The 20,859-nt window shown below is 46.7% G+C and overlaps 2 protein-coding genes across 3 annotated transcripts in view; both read right to left on the bottom strand.

Moving 5' to 3' along the window:
* The window catches only part of TMEM268 (transmembrane protein 268), a 29,580-nt gene extending 29,527 nt beyond the window's left edge, over window positions 1-53 (bottom strand). For both annotated transcript variants that reach the window (XR_004301153.1, XM_032418892.1), the window contains exon 1: window positions 7-53. The gene's annotated coding sequence lies outside the window, so the exon portion shown is untranslated. The remainder of the gene's footprint in view (window positions 1-6) is intronic.
* A 6,733-nt stretch (window positions 54-6,786) lies between these two features.
* ATP6V1G1 (ATPase H+ transporting V1 subunit G1) lies at window positions 6,787-15,414 on the bottom strand. Its single transcript, XM_032418678.1, has 3 exons — window positions 15,211-15,414; window positions 11,551-11,651; window positions 6,787-8,599 (listed from the first exon to the last, which is right to left on the bottom strand). Exons 1-3 carry the CDS (start codon window positions 15,290-15,292, stop codon window positions 8,426-8,428), a joined length of 357 nt encoding a protein of 118 aa, XP_032274569.1. The 5' UTR covers window positions 15,293-15,414; the 3' UTR covers window positions 6,787-8,425.
* Between the last annotated feature and the right edge of the window lie 5,445 nt (window positions 15,415-20,859).

The raw sequence follows: 20,859 nt of genomic DNA, 5'->3' as shown, positions 1-20,859 counted from the left end.
ACTCACCGCCCGCCGCCGCCGCCGCCCCGGGACGCGGAAGGTCGGGGCCGCCGCAGCCGCTCCGCGCCGCAGCCTCCGGCGCCCGCGCCCCGCCCCGCCCGCCGCGCTCCCGGGTCCCGCCCCCGGCCGGGCCGCCCTGCGCCGTCACCCCACCGGGAGGGGCCGCCCGCCAGGCTCCTGGGGCCCAGCGGGAAACCTGCTCCCTTGCATCAGCCCGGCGCCCTCCGCGCCCGCCGACCACGTGCACGCCTCTGGGGCCCGCGGGGACCCGGGCCGCCCCTCCCGAGCCTCTGTATCTGGGGTCTCCCGCCCGTCTAAGACGGGCGGGGCACCCGGCGGATGAGGCGGTCTGGGGCGAGAAACTTCTCAGGGGCTTGCTCTTGAATGAAAAATCCTGGGCGCATCACGATGAAGAGCATCTGTTGGAGGATCAGGCTACCTGAGCTCCAAGCTAGTTATCTCGGCTTTTTAGATCATCCCCGGTCAAGCAGTTCCCCTCTCGGTGTCTTCGTTTTCTGGACACAACAATCGTTTCATGGGCCTGTGTAAAGCTCTAATGAGACAGTCTGTATGAAGTGTTCACAACCCCAGACACAGGACAGCTGCTCCCTCCACATCGGCTGCCTCCCCCACCTGTACCACTTGGGACTCAGAGGGGTCCACAGTGAAAAGTGCCCCCCTCCACCCCCGCCCTGGGAAAAGACTAACCTTGTGTATTTTTCCATAGAGAGTTCCCTGGCATTCACCTCATGCCAGAACCCTCGGCTCTGCCTCCCTTCTACGGGGCCCATAAACCTCCAAATATTGTAGGAAGGCTCCTTCCTTCCGGGAGGACACCTGCGGGGCCCACCGGCTCCCAGGCCTCGCTAGGATGGTCAGAGCCACCGTGCTGCCTCCATGCCGCAGCCTGCGTTTCTGCAAGTGGACTTGCTGAGTCAGAATGGATGCATTTTTAATTGCAACAGATGTTGCCAAATTGCTGGGGGCCTCTGAGGCCACAGGACTTAGTTGGCTGTGGCCCAGCCAGAAGCAGAGGTGAAGTGCTGGGGGGGCAGGGAGCAGTGATTGAGGAGCAGAGCAGCAGATGCTGTCCAGGTGCCCTCATTCCCCAGGCGAGTGAGGATCCAGACAGTAGGTAACTAGAGATGAAGTTCATTCATTTATTCGGCAACGGGGGACACTGGGTGCCTGCGAAGTGCCAGGCATTGTACTGGGCAGCAGTGAACACGATACACAAGATCCCTATTTAGTTTGCCTAATTTCCTAAAACACGATTTGGGGGCGTGGGAGCGAGAGCCCCGTGGGGTATTGGAGCTTTCCTAACTGCTGATGGGACCTTGAAAGGGATCTTTCGACAGGTGTGTGGTCCGGTCAGCACCCATCCAAATCCTGCCTCTCCAGCAAGGCCCACCTCCGCCATGAGGCCGGATAGCCCACTCCTGCCTCTTCTGCCAGGCGACCTTGACTCCGCATTCTCACTGCGTGTCACTCCAGCATGAACTTCCGTGTGGACACATCCGTCTCCTTTGCTGGGGAAGCACAGTAGACATGGGCCTTTGGAACTGGCCGTCCAGGCTCCAGCACTAACTGGCACGTGAACTTGCACTGGTGGGCTCACCCCTCTGAGCTCCGGTTCCCTCCTTTATGGAAGGGAACAATATCTGCTCAACTGAGGGATGGTAAGACTCAGAGGACGCAGTGCATGACGGGAAGTCTTTGGTGGAAGTGAGCTGCATCCTTGGACAGCCAGGCAAAGCTCCTCTTGCATCTCTGAAACTTCAGCACCCGGTAAGTCCTGGCACCAGGGCATGAGGGAGTAGGGGCCCCACACATATAAAGGTGAACTAAATCCAGGAAAACGTGAGTAAAATCTAGTCAAGTTCTCTGGGGAGCAGTCTTCAGTAGCAATATCTTGATGGATTCACAAGGCTCTGTGTGGTGAGTCCCAGCCCATCCCCACCCCAGCCTACCCTGGACTCGTGTTTACCCGCTCTCCCCCAACCCCAAAAAACCCTAAGTTCCAAGAACACAGAGCGCTTCTCAGTTCCTCCTAAGCCCCATGCCCTCTCTCACTTCCAGTTCTCAGCAGTTGCCATTCCTCTCCATGTGGAAAGTAGCCCCAAACCCCATTCCACCTCAACACCTGACTGACGGACCCACTCTCAGGTCTCAGGTGAAAGGGCCCTTCTTCTGGGAACCTGTTCCTGTCCCAGGCCCCGGCGAGACCCCACCCCCCCCAGCCCCCTGCCCTTAGGATCTGCCCCACTCATCTTAAGTAGTGAATGAAGAGCTGTGAATGAAATCATCAGGCCTTCAGCTACAGATAAATCCAAATAACCATAAGCTCCAGCCAAAGCCACCATTACTCAGCAGTTACACCATCTGTCCTGTCGTGTTTGCAAGGGTTACAGACGCGTGTCTGAGGGCTGGCTGCCAACTCTCTGCCAACCTGGATGAAGTGAGGAGGAATGAAGTTCTTCCCAGCCTGGCAGGATCTTCAAGTGTGGCAGCAGATGGGACATGGGGGGCCTCAGAACCGCTAGGTGAGTAAGTGAAAAAACAAAGCACAGGCATTAGATCTTGTTTTTGAAACTGGTCTGCCTGTTCTAGATTCACTGACTTCCTGACTCTTTTAGAAACAGACCACTTAAGACATTGCCACGGCCTGAACAGCTTGAACTACATCACACAGAGATTCAGGTCGGGAAGCCAGACAGACCCAGGTTCAAAACCAGACTGTGCCACCGATTGGCTCTGTGACCTTGGGCAAGTGACTTTATCGATTCGCGCCTCAGTTTCCTAATGTGTAAATGGGAATAATCATACCTACCTCAGAGTGACAGTGGGAAAATTCGATGTGTATATAAAATGCCTGGAATTTTTCCTGATATAAAACTGATGTTAGTAAATGTGAGCTATTTTTAAAATTATTTCCAAAGCATGCCCGACAGAATTTTCCTTGGCTAACGACTCCATTACGTTGATTTGAAATCCTGGATGCCACTATGCGCAGTGAGCTCTTCACTACGAGATCTACACAATATAGGTCAACAGCACGTGGGTGCTTAGAACTAAACACACAGCTGTCCTTGTCAGGAGGTGTGCAGGCAATAAGACAAGTCACATGCTGTTGGTCAGGAAACTGGGTCAAAACCAGGAGAAATATTCTGAATTCCTGTCAGGAAGGCCTGGGGTGTCAGGCATCTGTTTCTATGCCGTGCACAGGAGAGCAAGAGCCACGGACGGGTACAAAGAGGGTAAAAGAGAGAGAGAGCTCACATCTGGTCGGGAGAGGGGGGAGCAATCGAAAGTACTCAGGCTTTTAACTAGCGAGCTCCACCCTCTGGTCTTTTTTACCTTTGAAAACTGCACAACGGTAGCCAACCCAGTCGTGTTCTTGGAACAACCAGCCTGGCTTCTCCCATAATCTTATCTTCAGCTGCTGCCCCGGGTTCCAGAATGCTGCCACTAGGCGCTCTGTAAGTTACTTTCAAGTAGGAGCAGAAGGGCGGCTGTGTGCCCCTGGCCCTCCAAGCCCACCCATCCCCCTCACTCATCCCCTCCAAACACAGTGAGCTATGGCCTTGAGCTGACATTTGACCCACCAGCCAGTGTCATTTGAAGTTTTTTAAAAGCCTGGGATGATAGATGTTGACATGATCTGGCAGCTTCCTCTCCCAGAACCACTGGCAAAATCTTTCAGTAAAGACTGTACCTCTCCTGCTCTTCAGAGCAGCCTACACAGGGGAAGGGAAGTGGGAGGGAGCAAAACTGGAACAGCCTGCCTTGTGTGGAAGCTCGTTCGGTAATTTCAGAGCCACTGAAGTGGTAGGAGACCAGTTGACAGGAGAAAAAACACTCTGAAACCTGCCAGACTATCCCTGAAGGAGAGAAAAAATACAAAGGGTGACAGAAGGGGAGCAAGCCAGACTCATCGGAGCAGGTCCTTTTCACCAAGAGGCTTCCATTGACTTCTGGTACCGTCAGTCTTCTGGTGGGGAAGACCGAATGTGCCAAGAATGTTAGCTACAGGCTTTGAAGCTTTAGGAGGCTGGAGGCTGGGTACTCCACCCACCCTAGTCCTAGGAAAAAGCCTGCAGGCAGAGCAGGGAAGGTTTTCCCTTGCAGCCTTCAGGCTGATCTGATTGGACTTGATGCCCACTCTGTCACTTCCTTGCTCTGTGAACTTGAGCATTCTAGAAGCCTCTCTGGGCCTCAGCTTCCCCATGCTTGGAAGTGGGATCACACGCCTAAAGCGCAGAGCCGTTGTAGGTTTACCTAAGTGCCTGGAACATAGGCTCCCTCACTTGAAGCACGCAGATTCCATGTATGGCCTCTGACAAACAGCCTCACCTTTCAGAAACTCAGGGGTTTTTTCCACCCATAACGTGGGAATGGTACATCTTCAGGGAATCTGTACATATTACACACAAGGTGTGACTTTCTAGAAGCCATTTTATGCCTTCTACCAAGAACTTAAGTAGGTCTGAGCTATGGCACCAAATAGAATGACCAAAGAGTTTCTGTGCTTGTAATGGGCAATGCTGAGGGCATCCTTCTCTCTAGACAATGGGTTCACATGACACAAAATTGCCCGGAGGAGGGGCGCCTGGCTGGCTCAGTTTGTAGAGCATGATCTCTTGATCTCAGGGTCGTGATTTCAAGCCCCATGCTGGGCAGGGAGCCTACTTAAAATAAAATTTAAAAAAAGAATTGCCCAGAGGAGCAATTGATCTAGGATGTGAGAGATAGAGGGAAAGGATCACACAGGTGAGAAGCATAAAAGGGGCGAGCCACCTGCTCGGTGCTGAGTGCAGGCAGTGTTTAGGCACAGATGCTGAGCCAGACCGCCAGTCTCAGGCTCCCCTGGCTCTGCCTCAGAGCCCGCAGAATAAAGTCGCTGTGAGGGTTAGTTAATACCAGTGCAGTTGTCAGAACATCAGCCAGCATGGAGAAAGCTGGTAACAACTGTAGCAGGCATTCTTTACTCACAGAATATCCAAATATCCCTGGGCTCTCCCTTTTTTTTTTTAAAGATCTTATTTATTTGACAGAGAGAGACACAGCAAGAGAGGGAACACAAGCAGGGGGAGTGCGAGAGGGAGAAGCAGGCTTCCCGCGGAGCAGGGAGCCTGATGCGGGGCTCAATCCCAGGACCCTGGGATCATGACCTGAGCCGAAGGCAGACACTTAACAACTGAGCCACCCAGGCGCCCCTGGGCTCTCCCTTCTTAGACTCCTTGCAGCTAGGTCGGCTCACGCGACCCATGCTGGCCAATGGGCTGAAAACAAGTGTCACATGTCATTTCCGGACTGAAGCGTGTAAGGGCTGGTGCCTGTTTGCCAACTTCTCCTTCCCCTGCCACTGCCATCGTGGAAACCATGTGCTAAGATGGTAGAGCGGCAAAGTGGAAGTAAACTGAGTCACTGACACCGCAGGACAGCTGCCCTGCAGTCACCAAACTTGTATCCAACATGGTAAGAAATAAACCTTTTTATTAAGCCATTAATAAAGGATTTCAGTGTATCCTATCCTGACCAGTAACAGCTAGTATTAGACATGCAAATCAGGGATAATTAAGAGGAGAAAAGGACAAGTTTTGGAAAATTAGGAAACATTTGCTGAGTACCTGGAATGTTCCAGGAATCATGGGTGGTACTTTGTTTTTAAGAATTCTGAGTTGCTATAGGACAGTGGTTCTTAACTGGGGGATGGTCTGGGCCCCCAGGGGACACCTGACAATGGAAGTGTTTTTGGTTGTCACAGCTGAAGGGGTTCTACTGGCACCCAGTGGGTAGAGGCCAGGGACACTGCCGAAGGCCCCTGTAAATGAAGAGCGCAAAAAGAAACCCTCCCGTCGCAGACCCTGTCGTCTGAGAGTAACGACTAGCACGTTTCTTCTATCGTCTGTATATACACATACAGGCATGTGAATATCTTTTTTTATGCTCAATGGGAACAAATCACACACTGTTCTACATATATGTGTATCTTGGAGTTCATTCCATGTCAGAACCAACATCATGGGCCTTCGTCGTCAAAGAACCAAACAGATGCTAGTTTTTCGTGTCAGGCCACAATGGAAGGCCCTCCCCAAGGGAGATTTTAAAACATCTTAGTCCTGGCCCCATTCCCAGAGATGGATTCAACTGGCCTAGCAGGACACAAACACCCATTTTCCCTGAGCACCATCAAGTTTAAAGGCTAGAACTAATCCCCCATCTGTGCTCCAGCTCCTGTGGCCTCCAGACCCCTCAGGGATCTCACTCCACCCAGAAGACAAGACCTTCTCCATCTCGCTCCTTCTATTCCCTTCCCTCCCCACATTTAAACATGTTCTCACCTCCCTTAAACCACCTCTGCCCCCCACCCTTCCCAGCCAAGTCTCTCCACTCACTTGACATTCCATTCACTCTTCAGACCATTTAGGTTCCTCTCTCCCAGATCACCAAGCTCCTTTCAGATCTTATCTTTCCTCTCAACTGACCCTAGATCACACTTTTGAAGTACTTATGTTGCTTCTTCAACTGTAGCAATATTCAGCTGGTTGGCTGAAAATGAGAAGTCAGGCAGAAATGTATGTAAGTACAACCCTATGAACGCAGGATGAAAACATTGGTGGCAAACAGGTTAGATACTGCATCTAAAGTGCTGAACGCAGGTGTTGCTTCTTCATGGTCCTCCAATTTGGGAAATCCGTATTTGCAGTAGGAGAGATGGAGTTTGCTGCACTCAGCAACACCAGGAGTCAAGTCCTAACAAAACCGGGTACAGGGTGGAACACGTTAAGATGGAGATGTTTATTAGATATCCAAACCAAAACAGCAAATAAGCAATTGACAGCTCTACAGTTCAGGAGAGAGAAGCTGGATATAAACCTGGGTCTTCAACAGAGATGGTTATTTAAAGCCATGAAGAGAAGCTGGGTTTCAACAAAGGAATGAGCATACGGAAGTCCAAGAACAAATCCCTGGGAAAAGAGGAGTTAGAACTAAAGCAAGAGACAGAGGCGCAAGGTAACACATCACTGCAGAATAAAGCTAAGAAAGTGGTTCAAGAAGAACTGGTCAACCCTGTCAAACAGGACTGAAGGTCAAGGGGGAAGAAGATTGGACCTCTCAATCTGGTCATCATTGCTGACCTTGACACTCGCTTTCATTGGGAGTGGCAAGCCTGACTGTAGTGCTTTCACAGTCAAAACTGGAAAAGCTCATATGGAACTCTTTTGAGGAATCGTACTATAAACAGGAACAGTAACTAGAGACAAACATGGCCTAAAATCAACCCATTCTGAGTCTCATAAAATGTGATTTTCTTAAAGGGCATCTAATGTTCTCGTACTTTTTCAGAACAAGCAAGGAAATCCCACAGTGTTCTCTTTCAACTGTTTGTATCTACTAGTAATTATTTTTGCAGCCAAAGACTTTCGGCTAATAGAGAGTCACAGAGCATTTAACTCTTAAGAGCTAGTGTGAAGTTCCTATAGGTATTATACATATCATGTAGCCCGCCAGGGAGGAAATATGCTTGATAACTTGCCCAAGGCTGCCCCAGGCCAGGGTGCTCTAGAGAAAAGGCAAATTGCAGACTTACTACTGGTCGGATGCTGTTTTTCGAACCGGTTGCTGGGTGAAATCACAAGTGATTTCCTTCCTGCTAAGATACATACCACAAACATTTTCTGAGTATGCGTGCAAATGTGTATGTGCTACATGTGCTAATTTAATTTCCTAAGTGAAGTTCTGCAGAACATCTGGGTCAGAGTGCACTCTGCATTATCAGAAAGGATGAACCAGAGCAGTGGAAATGCATGACAAAGTCTTTACTTTCAAGTGATTATCAGTATACCAAGTAAGAACATGTATACAAGTTCTTGAATTCTATCATCTAATAATTTTGATTAAGAGAAACTAAGAGCAGCCCGAACAATATATACTAGTATTCGCTGTTCCACCCTTAGCCGGAAGGACGACTTAAGGCCGGCTGCTGCTTCACACAAGTTACAGTAACTATTTACTACTTTTTCATAGAGAAAGCCCCTGACCTTCAAGAAAGCTTTAGGGAAAAAAAATATTTAATCCCTGTCTTTCTTAAACAGAATTTTTTTTTTCACTACATCTAAGAAAGAAAAAGTACTGATACATATGTTGCTTGAGCTAAAAGGCATAGGAAAACAGACAACGTATACACATTAAATTTCTAAGAAATATGAGGTAAAAGGAGAAAATCTTTGGATAAGCTCTACGTTTGTACAAAGAAGCTAGATTTGCTATTCTCTAAGAAGTGAAGGGACCTACTACAAAATATACAGAAATAACATAATGCCTTTTCACAAGGATGTAACTACTCAAGATTTGCTGAAGCTTCGTATTCCATGAAGGCATCTAACATGCCAATCTGCATGCAGAGCTGATCCTTCCTCCCCTATCCATTTATGCGGTAGTTTTCATGGATTTCTGGCCGGATGTCACAGACAAAGGCCAGCAGGTTATCCAGGACTTCATCCCTGTTCTGCTGGAAGTAGGCCTGGAGGATGGTCATCTTCTCCTGGGTCTCCTTCTCCACTTCGGTGCTGCAGCTGCCATGGGATCCCAGAGCCTGGAGTCGGGGGGTAAGGACACACAGGGAAGGTCAGGTCGGCGCTCTGGCTGGCGCAACTTCCTTAGTTCTGGAGAAACCCAGTCTCATCAGTGAATACAAATAAACAGCAACGGGCAATGTAACCTCACGATTGAAGAGCATGTGGGAAGGTGGTGTTCCCCGTTAATGGGAACAAAAACTGAGGCAATCACTTTGGTGGCCAACCTTCAACCATCTTTCAAAAGGTAAATTGCACAGCATTTCCATGACTCAGAAATTACCCCAGAGAGCAATATATTCACACTCTCCGGAGTCTAATGTATAGTCTTAACCAAAGACTGGAATGAACCCAAAGATCCAATACCCGACAACTGGTTAAACAAATTATGGTGCATCTATACCAGAGAACACTCTCAGCTATAGTAAGAAAGAAAAGTAGACGTGTGCAGCAAGATGGAATGAACTGTATAATATGCAGTTTACAGGGGAAAAAAAAGCAAGATACAAAATGGTGTCAGTGTAGTTAGTAAATGTGTTTCCTTGTGTGGTTTTAAATGGGACAGATAAATCGTGGTGTATATATATAAAAAAAAAACTCTTAAAAAAAAATAAACACAAGGGGATGCAATTTTGGAGGAACACACAGTTTCACCATTACTGCTTCATGTTCTAGCTCTTACATTCAGCAGTAGATTCCCCAGTAGTACGGATACATGACATCTATTCTTTCAAATATAAATATTCTAGCAGAATATGCAGAAGACTATTAATAGTGACGGTTTCTGAGGAGGACTGCAGGACTGGGTGGGAGGGAGACTAACTTTATCGTTGCCCTATTTTACGGCTTGAATTCTTTACCATACTCATGTCTTACCCTTTCAGCCTCCATTCACAATTTTAACACATATTGACAGATAAATTTTCTTTTATCCTTAGTCTTCACAGTATGGCTGGCTTTCTGTCAAGTATATGCCTACTTTGCTAGAATGAGACCTATCAGGTTGTTGCTGTTTTTTGTTTTTTTTTTTTTAAATAACTACAAGCCCTTTATTAACAAGTCAGTAACACAGGGAGAAAGCTGTAAAACTACTTTCCTCGGAGGCCCCTGGAGAGGCCGGCACCGTCAGAACTTACCAGGCCAGGGAAGGCAACCCAGCCAGAGGCAAAACGGAGGTCAGGGCCTCCCCCCGGGGCGCTGAGAGGGGGGATGGCTCGGACCTCAGGCAGGCACTGTGCAAACGCTGAGGCCGCGCAGAGAGTGATGGGGTGACGGGTTCCCGGAGGAAGCCCAGAGCACGGTGTTCCCCTGCGTGGGCAGACACGCGTGTCCATGTGAGAGCCGGTGGCTGCACGCAGCTGACGCCCAGAGAGCAAAAGGAGGGGTCCCCCGGCAGGAATGGCGGTGGGGAGGGCTCATCCCAGAGCCTGAGGAAATGGCTTAGGGAAGTCTCCCTATCAGGTTCTTGACAACAAAACTTTTTTGTGTCTGACCGTTTCTATCTTCTAACCTGCTCTTGCCTCTTTCCGAATGTATTAACTACATCCCTTCCTAGCTGTTACACACACGACGGCGCGCAAGGAGAAAGCCTTCTCTCGCATGTCACCCAGTGCTCCATAACCTGTACGGAGGCCTTCACTCCCCTTCTCACAGATGAGGAAACCAAGGCACAAAGAGCTCAAAGTGAACATGCAAAGATTCGAACCCACGTTTCCTGAATTCAAACTTAGGACTCTTCACGCTTTACTGTGACTGTTCATATTGGCGGAATAGAGGGGCATTTCACATTAGTTAGCTCAGCTGCTAATTCTTAAAGGTCCACAACCCTACTGGGGGTGGGGGGTAGGGGAAGCGGGACACTACCTCTGTTCTGTGAATATAAACTACAAGCCAGGCCTCAGTCAGTTGTGTCTAAGCTGAAGGGGTCAAACTGACCACTGCTAGGAAACCCCAGAGCTCATGCTTGCATGGCATTGCTCCTGCCTCTGTAAGCAATTGCAGCATCGACGTACAAATAAGCCGAGGCAGCTGCCCCGACAAGAGGACTTCCATACTGTTTTTGTGGGCAGTCTGACAGCTGACAGCACCAATCTGCCCCAGTTCAAGAGTCAGAGAGGTTTCAAGTTTCAATAGCACTGGGACCGTCCAGTGCAAAGATGAAGGACTCTTTTGGACTTACTGCAACAATGGAGGCATGTGCCTTTAATCGCTGGACTTGGGCCTGGAAGGGCATGTGCCTGGAACCAGTGAAGGCCACAAGGTAGAACTTGAGAATGAAGCCCACAAAGACAAGGGCAGAGTTGAGAGATGAAAATAATGTCCTGAGGGCATTATTGAAGCTCCTGGATCAAAATAAAGTTAGCCTTTCACCTGGGTCTTTAATTACATAAGCCAATAAATTCCATTTTGTGTAAAACCAGTTTGAATTGTTTTGTCACCTGTATCCAAGAGTCCTGATAGAGTTTCTTTTCTCTGTGAAGCCCTCCTCCATCCTTTCCCCTTTCCAGAACTCTCCCTGTTTTGTGATCTGTTGTTGTACTGTTATTGCACACATCTTCTGCTGCGCAGCCCAGCCTACACTGTTCGTAAGTGTCTCTACCATACCGGAGTGGGCTCCAGCTGATGGCTGTTATGACCACCACAGCCCTTCTCACAGCTGTAGGTCTGCATGACTTGCTCCATGAGGCAGGGACCATGTCTATTTCTGTTCGCAGCTAATTCTCTAACATCTGGCACAAGTTAACATGTTCAATAGATATTTGTGAAATGACTAAGTGAAGACTAGGATTCAAAGTTAGTTAAAAACTGATCACCTAGGAGACTCAGCCTGGACAGCCAATAGCCAAAATTTCAAATTTTAACCAGAATCACAATCTCCAAGCTCTGCTGGATATTTTGAGAACCTGGGGAAAAGGGGAGAAGAGGAAAGCCTCAGGAAACTAAAGCAGTAATGAATATAAACCAGGCCCACCGCAGCTTCCTTGGCCTTGAACTCCTTCTCTCTTTGCAGGCGGTATTGTTCAATTTCAGCCTGAGCTTCTTCTTTGGCCTGCTTCAGCCTCCGGTTCTTTCCTGTTTTCAAAGGAAAAAGGTACATCAAGAAGTGGTTAAAAGACAAGGAGAAGAGGAAGCAGAGACTGAGATGGTAAATTCTAACAGTAAACAAGTAATAAAGTTTTAAAGGTACAGTCCCAAGAGACATGCATAGGAAAGGGGGAATTCAGAGCTAACTGACAGTATAGATTCCTGCCTCCTCTGGGCTGCACTTAACTAGGAAGTCATAAGGTAAAAAGGACCATCTTCCATAACTACAGACTGTAAATGACGGAAAAAATTCTGGAATGTGTCAGAATATTCTCTCAGTCTCCACTACTAAGAACCAAGACAAAATGGGGGACATTAGCCTTCTGGGGAACTCTTCCTTTCCCAAGAAGTAAACACCTAAGCATCCCGCTGATTACAACTGGAGCTCTGCTTAGAAGCTGAGCAAGGACACTAATATGCCCCCAAGGGGCATTAACCTAAAATGTAACTAATGAAACATCTGATGTAATACTGGAAACTAAAAACCATGCTTGGGCACACGGAAATAAGTAATGAAAGTGGTTCTTGGAAGGAATCCTAAATGGGGAGCACTGGATGGTTAAGACTGCACAAGCATCTAAGGAGTGAGGAGACACAGGTGCTCTGGTTTCTTGAAGAGAATAAACATACAGCTTAAAAAATTCTCTAGATGCCATCAGAGGCTGTATGAAAACAGACCACAAGACCAAATAGCGCATATTCTTTGCTTTGAATCTTTGCTCACTGATCAAACTTCTCAGATACCCAAAATGGGGGGGGGGGGAGGTCTGAGATGATCAACCTGGGCATTTATTTAATTTAGAACATAAGACATCCTGTATCTAAAAGTAAGCTTTGTTAGACATCACTGTATGTCAATTTCCCAAATCCCACTCAACCCATGTGGACGAATGAAACTGAATTTAACCTCCCATCTCCTAATGAAGAACACGATTCTGGATGTATAATGACCCCACAACATCAACACTCCGTGATGTTTCTGGTAAAACAATCAACAGATCTCTCTAAGCACCCAGAGACTATTACTGCAAGTGTAGTTTACTCCAGTCTTACTTAGGGCCTACTCCCGTCCACGTGAGCCTACTTCTACTCCTGTCCTCCACATGCCATCCTCCTCATCGTCTACATTCAAAGCCATATTTCAGAGCCAAAGATCTTTTCCAAACCAACAATCTACAAATAACATCTATGGCTCAAACATTGTACTAACTCCACATGATTTCACAATACCACTCTCCTCGTCACTCCCAATTCCCACAGCTCTCTGAATTAAGATAAAACCACTCTCTGCCCGTGAGGTATCTTCAAAGTTCAATTCTGATAGGCTTCTCTGAAAACCAAAAATAAATATTTGAACAGTAAATCATGTTTCTTTTAAACCTTATTTTTCAGGGAGCTAATATTTTGTTTTACTCCAGTGAAATAAACCGTAACACAATTAAGTTTTATGGTCCAAAGCAATGATTTCATGAAAAATTTAGGCTGGACCATTTTGTCACACCATGCACTGCCTCTTCCCAATTCCTAATTGGGCAAGTTAACCATCACTACAGATCAAACAAAGGCAGTGATTCTTTTCAAATTGTAGTTCTTGTCAATACTTCTGTTCCTAATTACTGCAAATTCTGAGATGTATACTAGCCATTAACTCACTCCTTTAAAACAGATTCATTCAGTAAATATCTAATAGCTATCTGAGATATACAAGGCCCTGCACCAAGCTTGAGGAGATAAAAATGTAAAACGTGATCCCTACCTCCAAGACATTCAGAATTATTCTTACCATATTCCAAGTATTTGTTCCTGCACCTCCCCCAAATAATCTCACATGCTTCCCAACAGACACAACTTCTGTTACTAATGAGCCATCACAGGACAAACTCTGAAAAGTCATTCTGGAAATACTTTATCAAGAGCGTGATGAGAAATAGTCTATGAAGAACACAGAACTTTCCAGTCACCAGAGCAAGAATAAAAGGCTTGTTCATCTCCAGCTCCCTCAAAGAAAGCTTTTCCTATCACACAGCCCCTTAATCCAGAAAGTACAAGAGCCATGCTTGTAGTCTACTTCTGTGTGGGATAAAAGTGTAAGTCTTATAACAGGAGACACACCAAGGAATCACTAAGAGTTAATAGTTCTTGCTGTTTTATCCCCTCGCATGGGAAAAGAGGCCTCTAGGCCACTATGCTGCTTCCCAGGGTATGGTCAAATTATTTCTCTAAGTCTCATTTCACCCATCCGTATAATAGGGATAGAAATACCTATCTCACCAGATGGGAAAATGAATACATACAGCTGAATTACACACAGTCCCTGTAATCCAGGAGCTTAGTCTAGTGACTGTGCCATATAAAGAAACAAGTTATTGCACAGCGATGACAGAAATAAGCTCTTAGGAAGGACTCCTGGCCTAGCCTGAGAGGAGGACAAGGCAGGGAAGGCTTCCTGGAAGAACTGCTGCCTACATTTTGAGATCTGAAGGACGACTAAGTGTTAGAGAAAAGAGATCGGAAACTAGGAAAAAGGACTTCCAAGCAGAGAAGAGAGCTTGGCAAAGGCTTGCAGGTGAAATAAGGCATCACAGTGGTTCAGGATGCCTGGAGGAGAGAACCTAAAAATGAGATAAGGGAAGAAAGCTAGACCCAGATCCAAAAACGCGGCCAGTATACACCTATGAAGGAATCTGGACTTTATTCTGCAGGCACTCAACGTTTGTTGACTGTAAAGGTGGTGGGGAAGTCCTATTTGCATCCCAGGGAGGGCTCTGACCGCAGTGAGGAGAATGGACTTGAAGGAGGCCGAGGCCTTCTCCCACTCACCAGTCTAGATTAGATCCACCTGTGAAGTTCTTGAGCAACCTTACATTTCTCAACTTTAGCTTTCATGTCACCTGCAACTAACCCACCCAGTATCTGCTTCCTTCACTGGGACTCAATACCGTGTTGATGGAGACACTGGTGCACCGGGCAAGGCGTCTGGCACCTATTAACCACATTAAAAATTTTTTTTTTCTTTTTAAGAAATTAACGAATCAGGCTGGTACCAGAGCCTCAGAAAATCTAGTGTCCCGGACTAAGATGCTGGCTGTAGGGGTGGGGAAAAGTGAACAGCCATAATAAACATCTTGGCGACTGACTAAACGTGGCGGACAAGAGGAGACGTGGCAAAGAGGGCTCTGTTTCTAGCCTGAGCAACAGCGTGGATGGTAGCTCTGTACACTGAGACAGAGCAACACAAAGGAGCAAGTGACGGGGAAAGACGACGAGTTCCGTTTGAACAGCCCATTTCACGCGCCTCCCAGACCCCAAGAAGGTCATCCACCTATTGTTTCCTCGCCCTATCTACTGCCCCACATCGCAGCTTCCAGCCGACCTACAAGCCTTCCGGAGCCTCAGATCCTGACAGCTTCTAGACACACAAGCTTCCGCGACTGTCACCACCCCTCCACGCCGCAGTTTTTTGGGCCTCATCCACCTACCACCTCCCACGGCCTGGCCGCGACCTCTGCACCCGCGCCACGCCTGGTCGCCCCACCCCGAAACTCACGCTTGCGGGCCTCCGACACCTTCTCGGCGGCCCGCTTCTCGGCCTGCAGCAGCTGCTGGATGCCCTGCGACTGGCTGGCCATGGCGGCGGCGACTCCGAGGCCGAGGGAAGGGGCCTAAAACGGTTTGAGCGGGTCCCTCGGGTCAGCTGACCCAGCCGCCGAGGACCTGCGCCTGCGCCCTGCGCCGGCGCCCCGCCCTCCGTCACGTGACAACCGCAGCGCCGCGTCAGCTGATTGCGCTCGGCGTCTAGTGACTCGAGCGGGAAGGGGAGGGGCGGGGAAGGAAGGGCAGAGCGTCGCGGCTGCGCCTGTGCAGGATCAATCGTCTGGCTTCCACCCCGCCCCCACTCAGCCTCATCCTCCTTGAATGGCTGGGTCTTCGCCGCACTGCCTCGTCGTTATTGCTGTAATCCGTCACTTTGCAGCATGCCCGCGTTAAGGTCGGGAGAGAAGGAATCAGGCCAAAACACAAATAGCTTCCCTCTTTTGCCCTCTGTTTTACTCTCTGTCTCTCTCTCTCTCTCTCTCTCTCTCCCCCCCCCCCCTTTCTGGAATGTTCCTTGGCGCTTAAATATATTAAGAGGCACGTTAGGAAAATACTTACCAGGCTCGGGGGATAGAGCGTGAATTGGGAATAGGGTACTTGGGGACAGATATTAATCTGTGTGATTTGGGGGAGGATGATTTCCCTCTTTGTACCCGAGTTCAGGGACGAGTTGGACTATTTTCTATAAATATTTGATGAATGCCTGCTATGATCCTAGACTACTGTTGGTACTGAGGAAATAGCAGAGAACAAGACAAAGTCCCTGGGAGAGTGCACAGTTAATGGACCCCCCCCAAAAAAATAGAAAATTGCAAACTGATAAAGTAATGAAGGAAAAATGCAGAGCACTTTGAGAAAGAGGGGAATGTGGAGGTGCCCGTGAAGGTTTTTCCACTGAACTGGCATTTTAAAATGAGATCAAAAGGGTAAGAAGTTAACCAGGAAAAGATAGTGGGGAATAGTGGGGAGTTAGGGTTGATTAGTGGAAAAGGACCAGTATGTGTGGATTTGGGGGTAGCAATTTGGCACAGAGATATCCCCCAGCACAAATAGGTAGATAGGAAGTCAATAGTTGAGTTTACAGTATGACAGATTCCGCCCTAAACACTTGACTTGCTCCTGACAGCTACTCTAAGGTAATGTTAACTCCGTTCTATAATAACCAAACTGAAGCTCAGGGAGGTTAAGTTAACTTAACCAAAGTCACTCCCCTATTAACTGTCAGATGGGGTATTTGAATGGAGCCAGGCTCGCAAAGTGGAACATCTGATCCACTGTGCTCTTCTGCAAGAATCTGGTGGACTGTGGGAAGGACCAGATGGTCTCCTGGAGTCCTCCAAGCACTGGGAACAAAGTAATGCCAGAAGTTTTTGATAGACTCATCTCTGCCTCGAGGAGCTGGATTTAGGGCTCAGGACATTTTCCTTTGATGGAAGTTAGAGGAGGGGGGTGGAAAGAAGGCTGAAATCCGGAACACTAGTTTTCCTGATAGTAGAACCAGTGCTTGACTGGTGTCTGGGACTTTAAGTCCAGTCAAGGATTTCCTGGGAAGATTAGTCGTTTTCAGTGTTCTATGAAAATGTAATTCATCCAATCAATCAACAGAGGACAACACATACTTCTAAGAGTGGCAAAAGGATTAAGAGACGATGATAAGCCAAAAAGTGGAAATAACCCAAATGCCTATCAACTGATGAGGAGATAAACAAAATGTGGCATATCCACACGATAGAATATTATTTGATCATAAACAGTAAAGTACTGATAACTTGCGGCAATATGGATGGACCTTGGTAACGTTATGCTGAGTGAAAGAACACAGGCACAAAAGACCACAGGCTGTGCACTTCCACTGATGTGAAATGTTCAGAATAGGCAAATCTTTGGAGACAGAAAGTAGGTTAGTGGCTAGGCAGGAGCTGGGGGAGAAGGAGCGAGGAGTGATGACTAACCGGTATGGGGTTTCTTTTTGGGATCATGGAAATGTGACGGAATGAGGTAATGGTGAGGGTTGCACATCTTGTGAATGAATATACTTACAATACCAAATTGCCGACTTCACAAGGGTGAAAGGCACAGTATGTGAATTATGTCACAATGAAACTGTTACGAAAGAGAGAGAGAGAGATGAGGAGGAGGATGGATGTGAAGCCCTTGCACAGTTTCTAGTCTTAGTAAATGCCAGGAAATGGAAGCTGTTGTTTTTATATGGCTGGTGGGTAATTGTTTGATTTACAAATCTGGTCCTCCATTTAACAAAAGCCTTTACATTAGGGTTCCTCTAACAGCCAGCTTCCTGAAAGCATCGAAATATCTACACATTCCAGATTTTTTCTCTTTTCTTTTCTTTCTTTCTTTCTTTTTCTTTTTCTTTTTCTTTTTTTTTTTTTTTGTGCTTGCAACATTTCAAAAGTTTATTGTATAAAGAGAGCAATACTAGACAATCTGTCCTCTGAAATTTTCAGGCTGGTTTGTCTTTTCTGGTTATGTGAGTGGGTGTTAGTTGTCAGAACTTGGGTACTCCAGGGAGATGTCCCAAAATAACTAGGAAATGAGGGTGAAGCAATCACCCTTCAAGGGAAGCCTTGAAGTCTTGAGCCTGCAGTCCAGAGCAAAGATTCACAAAGTCATCTTAAGGATCCAGAGTGGATCCCAGACTTTGTATCCCTGATGAGTGAAAGTATTAGCACATCTAAGAAAAGACTGCCCATTCGGATGTGTGGCTTTTCAAACACAAGTGGAAACAAGGTGAAGGAGCAATGGTGACCTTCACAGGCTCCAGGTCAGCAATGACTCAGGGAAGTGGGGCCTCTCATTGCCTTGCCTAAGGAAACTAGACGGCTGGGTTCAAATCCAGCTCTGTCGTTTACTTGCTGGGTGACCTTGAGCAGTTTACTTCACCTCTGTAAGCCTCAGACTCCTCATATGTTAGAAATGGAGCTAATAATCATGTAATAGGGTAATTGTGAGGGTTACATTAGTTAATATATGTAACTAGCTTAGAATGTACTCACCACTCCTAATAACATAGGTATCTCAATCCCTGTGATAGTGACTTCTCAAAGAAAAATAATCAATGGGCCTTTTACTTTTATCTATTAACCTGGTGTACTCAGTGAATGGAAATTTGCCTCAGACAAAGCGACTGCCCTAGAGACTGCAGGGCCAGTGCCATGGCTGAACAGGCTGTTCACTACACGAGGAAGTGCGACTATGCTCAAATCCAGCCCGCGCTCCACCTACTCCACCCAGAGGGAGCACCTTTCTCTAATTCATTTGCAGGCTCCATGTGGTCAACCAGGAGTCCTGGAACAAATCCAGGGTGGGGGCCTGACTTGCCCCATGGGATACTCACAACGCCCCAGCCCCACTCCCAACCCCTATGAGACAGCTTCCTGGCCTCTGCATATACATTTTCACGTTGGAATGCCGATGATTAATAGTTAACCCTTACTCTTCCTTGACTTATACTGAAAATAATTCTAAAGAGACTAAGATCACATTCTCAAATCTTAGTGGTGTTAGAGAGAGAATATTTATCCTCCAATGAACCCAGTTTTCTGTGTGTTGCTGTGATAGTGACAGGGTTCAGGACACGCCAACCCAAAATATGGCATCTTGACATATTGACTATTTTACACTGAAAGAATTTGAGAATCAGCAGGTGCAGGAAGGACTCTTCGACCCTCCCTTGAAGCAGGTCATGAGACCTTCATGTGAGAAATGCCCTCCCTATATCCAGAGGAAAGGAACATCCTTATCTCCAGGACCCCAAGAGGCTAGTCCTTTTTTTTTTTTTTTAAGATTTTATTTATTTATTTTGACAGAGAGGGAGAGACAGCGAGAGAGGGAACACAAGCAGGGGGAGTGGGAGAGGGAGAAGCAGGCTTCCCGCGGAGCAGAGAGCCCGACACAGGACTCGATCCCAGGACCCTGGGATCATGACCTGAGCCGAAGGCAGACGCTTAATGACCGAGCCACCCAGGTGCCCCCCAAGAGGCTAGTCTTAATTAAAATGTGCTCTCATTATAAAATACATACCAGATTTCAAAGGCTTTGTATCACAGAAATGTAAAATATCTCATGATTTTTTTATTGATTATAAGTAGACTTGATAATATTTAGATATACTGGGATAAATAAAATGTCTTCTTAAAATTAATTTCACAACCTCACACCCATTAGGATGGCTACTCTAAAAAAATAACGAGTGTTAGCAAGGATGAGAAGAAATGAGAACCCTTGTGTGATGTTGGTGGGAAGACAAAATGGTGCAGCTATGGGCCTATGTCCAGCAGCTTGTCAAAAAAATGAAAAGGGAAATTATCATATGATCCAGCAATTCTATTTCTGGGTATATTTCCCACAGGAATGGAAAGCAGGGTCTTGAAGAAATATTTGTACATCCCCCATTCATAGCAGCGCTATTCGTAATAGCCAAAATGGGGAAGCAACCCAAAGGTCCCTGAATGGATAAACCATACAATGGAATGTTATTTAGCCTTACAAAGGAAGGAGATGCCGCTACCCACTACAAGGATGACACTTCACATTATTCAGTGAAAAAAGTCAGTAAAAAAGACAAATACTGTGTGATTCCACTTATCTGGCATACTTAGAGTAATCAAACTCATGGAGACAGAACATAGGACTGTGGTTTCCAGAGGCTGGGGGGGAGGGGAACGGGAAGTTGTTTAATGGGAAGAGTTTTGGTTTTGCAAAATGGAAAAGCTCTGGAGATTGGTTGCACCACAACGCTCAACACTACTGAGCTGTGCACTTGAAAATGGCTCAGATGGTACGTTTTATATTATGTACATTTCACCACAGTTAAGAACTGCAAAATTAAAACACAAAAGTCTTGAATTTCACCTTTTCTTTTTACTTTTTTCAAATTTGCCAATGGGAAAATTTACTATTACACATGTGGCTCGCATTGTACTTCTATTGGTGCTGCTCGAAAGGAAAAGAATTTTGATCTCCATGGATTTTTGTTTTTAGGAAAAAAAATAACCATTCATTAAAGTAGTTACAGAACACTTGTTTGCTCAAAATTTAATAGTGCTTCACATGTTGTGCTTGTGAAACAATTTCTATTATAATGTTTATAACCCAAAATTTCAACAGATTACAGATTTATGTAAACAGTCACTTGTCAAACACACAGTTGACAACCTTGAGGGGAAAATACATCAAAGGCATTTGTACAGTTATGGAAGTTCTTATTGTACATGTATCATGGAAGATACATTTATTTATCACTTTTTACATATTCTAGAAAACATTCAAATGAAGATAAGTCACTTCAAAGTAGTTGATAAATTTCTGGTGGTCGAGGGATCTCCGGCAGTTTTTAACTAAGGAAACTGATGTACTGAAAAGGAAGAATTGTAACCAGACAAGCTTGAAGTGTTTATACTGGGGTGGGGTTGAGGTCACGAGGGGTGGAGAGCTTTCCAAGGCAGAGAAAACTACTCAGGCAACAGTTTTCAGGCAAAAGAGAGTGTGGAACATTCCAGAAAGAGCAATGAAGGCTGGAATGCACAGATGGAGAGGTAGAAGGCTCTGAGGTGTATGGCAGGCAGGAACCAGATCAGGTGGG

The sequence above is a fragment of the Phoca vitulina genome, unplaced genomic scaffold (assembly GCF_004348235.1).
Source record: "Phoca vitulina isolate PV1807 unplaced genomic scaffold, GSC_HSeal_1.0 scaffold21, whole genome shotgun sequence".
Classification (NCBI taxonomy): domain Eukaryota; kingdom Metazoa; phylum Chordata; class Mammalia; order Carnivora; family Phocidae; genus Phoca; species Phoca vitulina.
The sequence above is the reverse complement of the archived record's forward strand: the minus strand, read 5'-3'. Positions and strand labels throughout refer to the sequence as shown.

Excerpts from the sequence above, each read along its gene's own strand:
- ATP6V1G1 (XM_032418678.1), bottom strand. The coding sequence starts at position 15,292 with ATGGCCAGCCAGTCGCAGGGCATCCAGCAGCTGCTGCAGGCCGAGAAG. Across the intron at positions 11,652-15,210 it reads GGTGTCGGAGGCCCGCAAGC|GAAAGAACCGGAGGCTGAAG; the intron begins GTGAGTTTCGGG and ends CTTTGAAAACAG. Across the intron at positions 8,600-11,550 it reads TCAAGGCCAAGGAAGCTGCG|GCTCTGGGATCCCATGGCAG; the intron begins GTGGGCCTGGTT and ends CCCCGACTCCAG.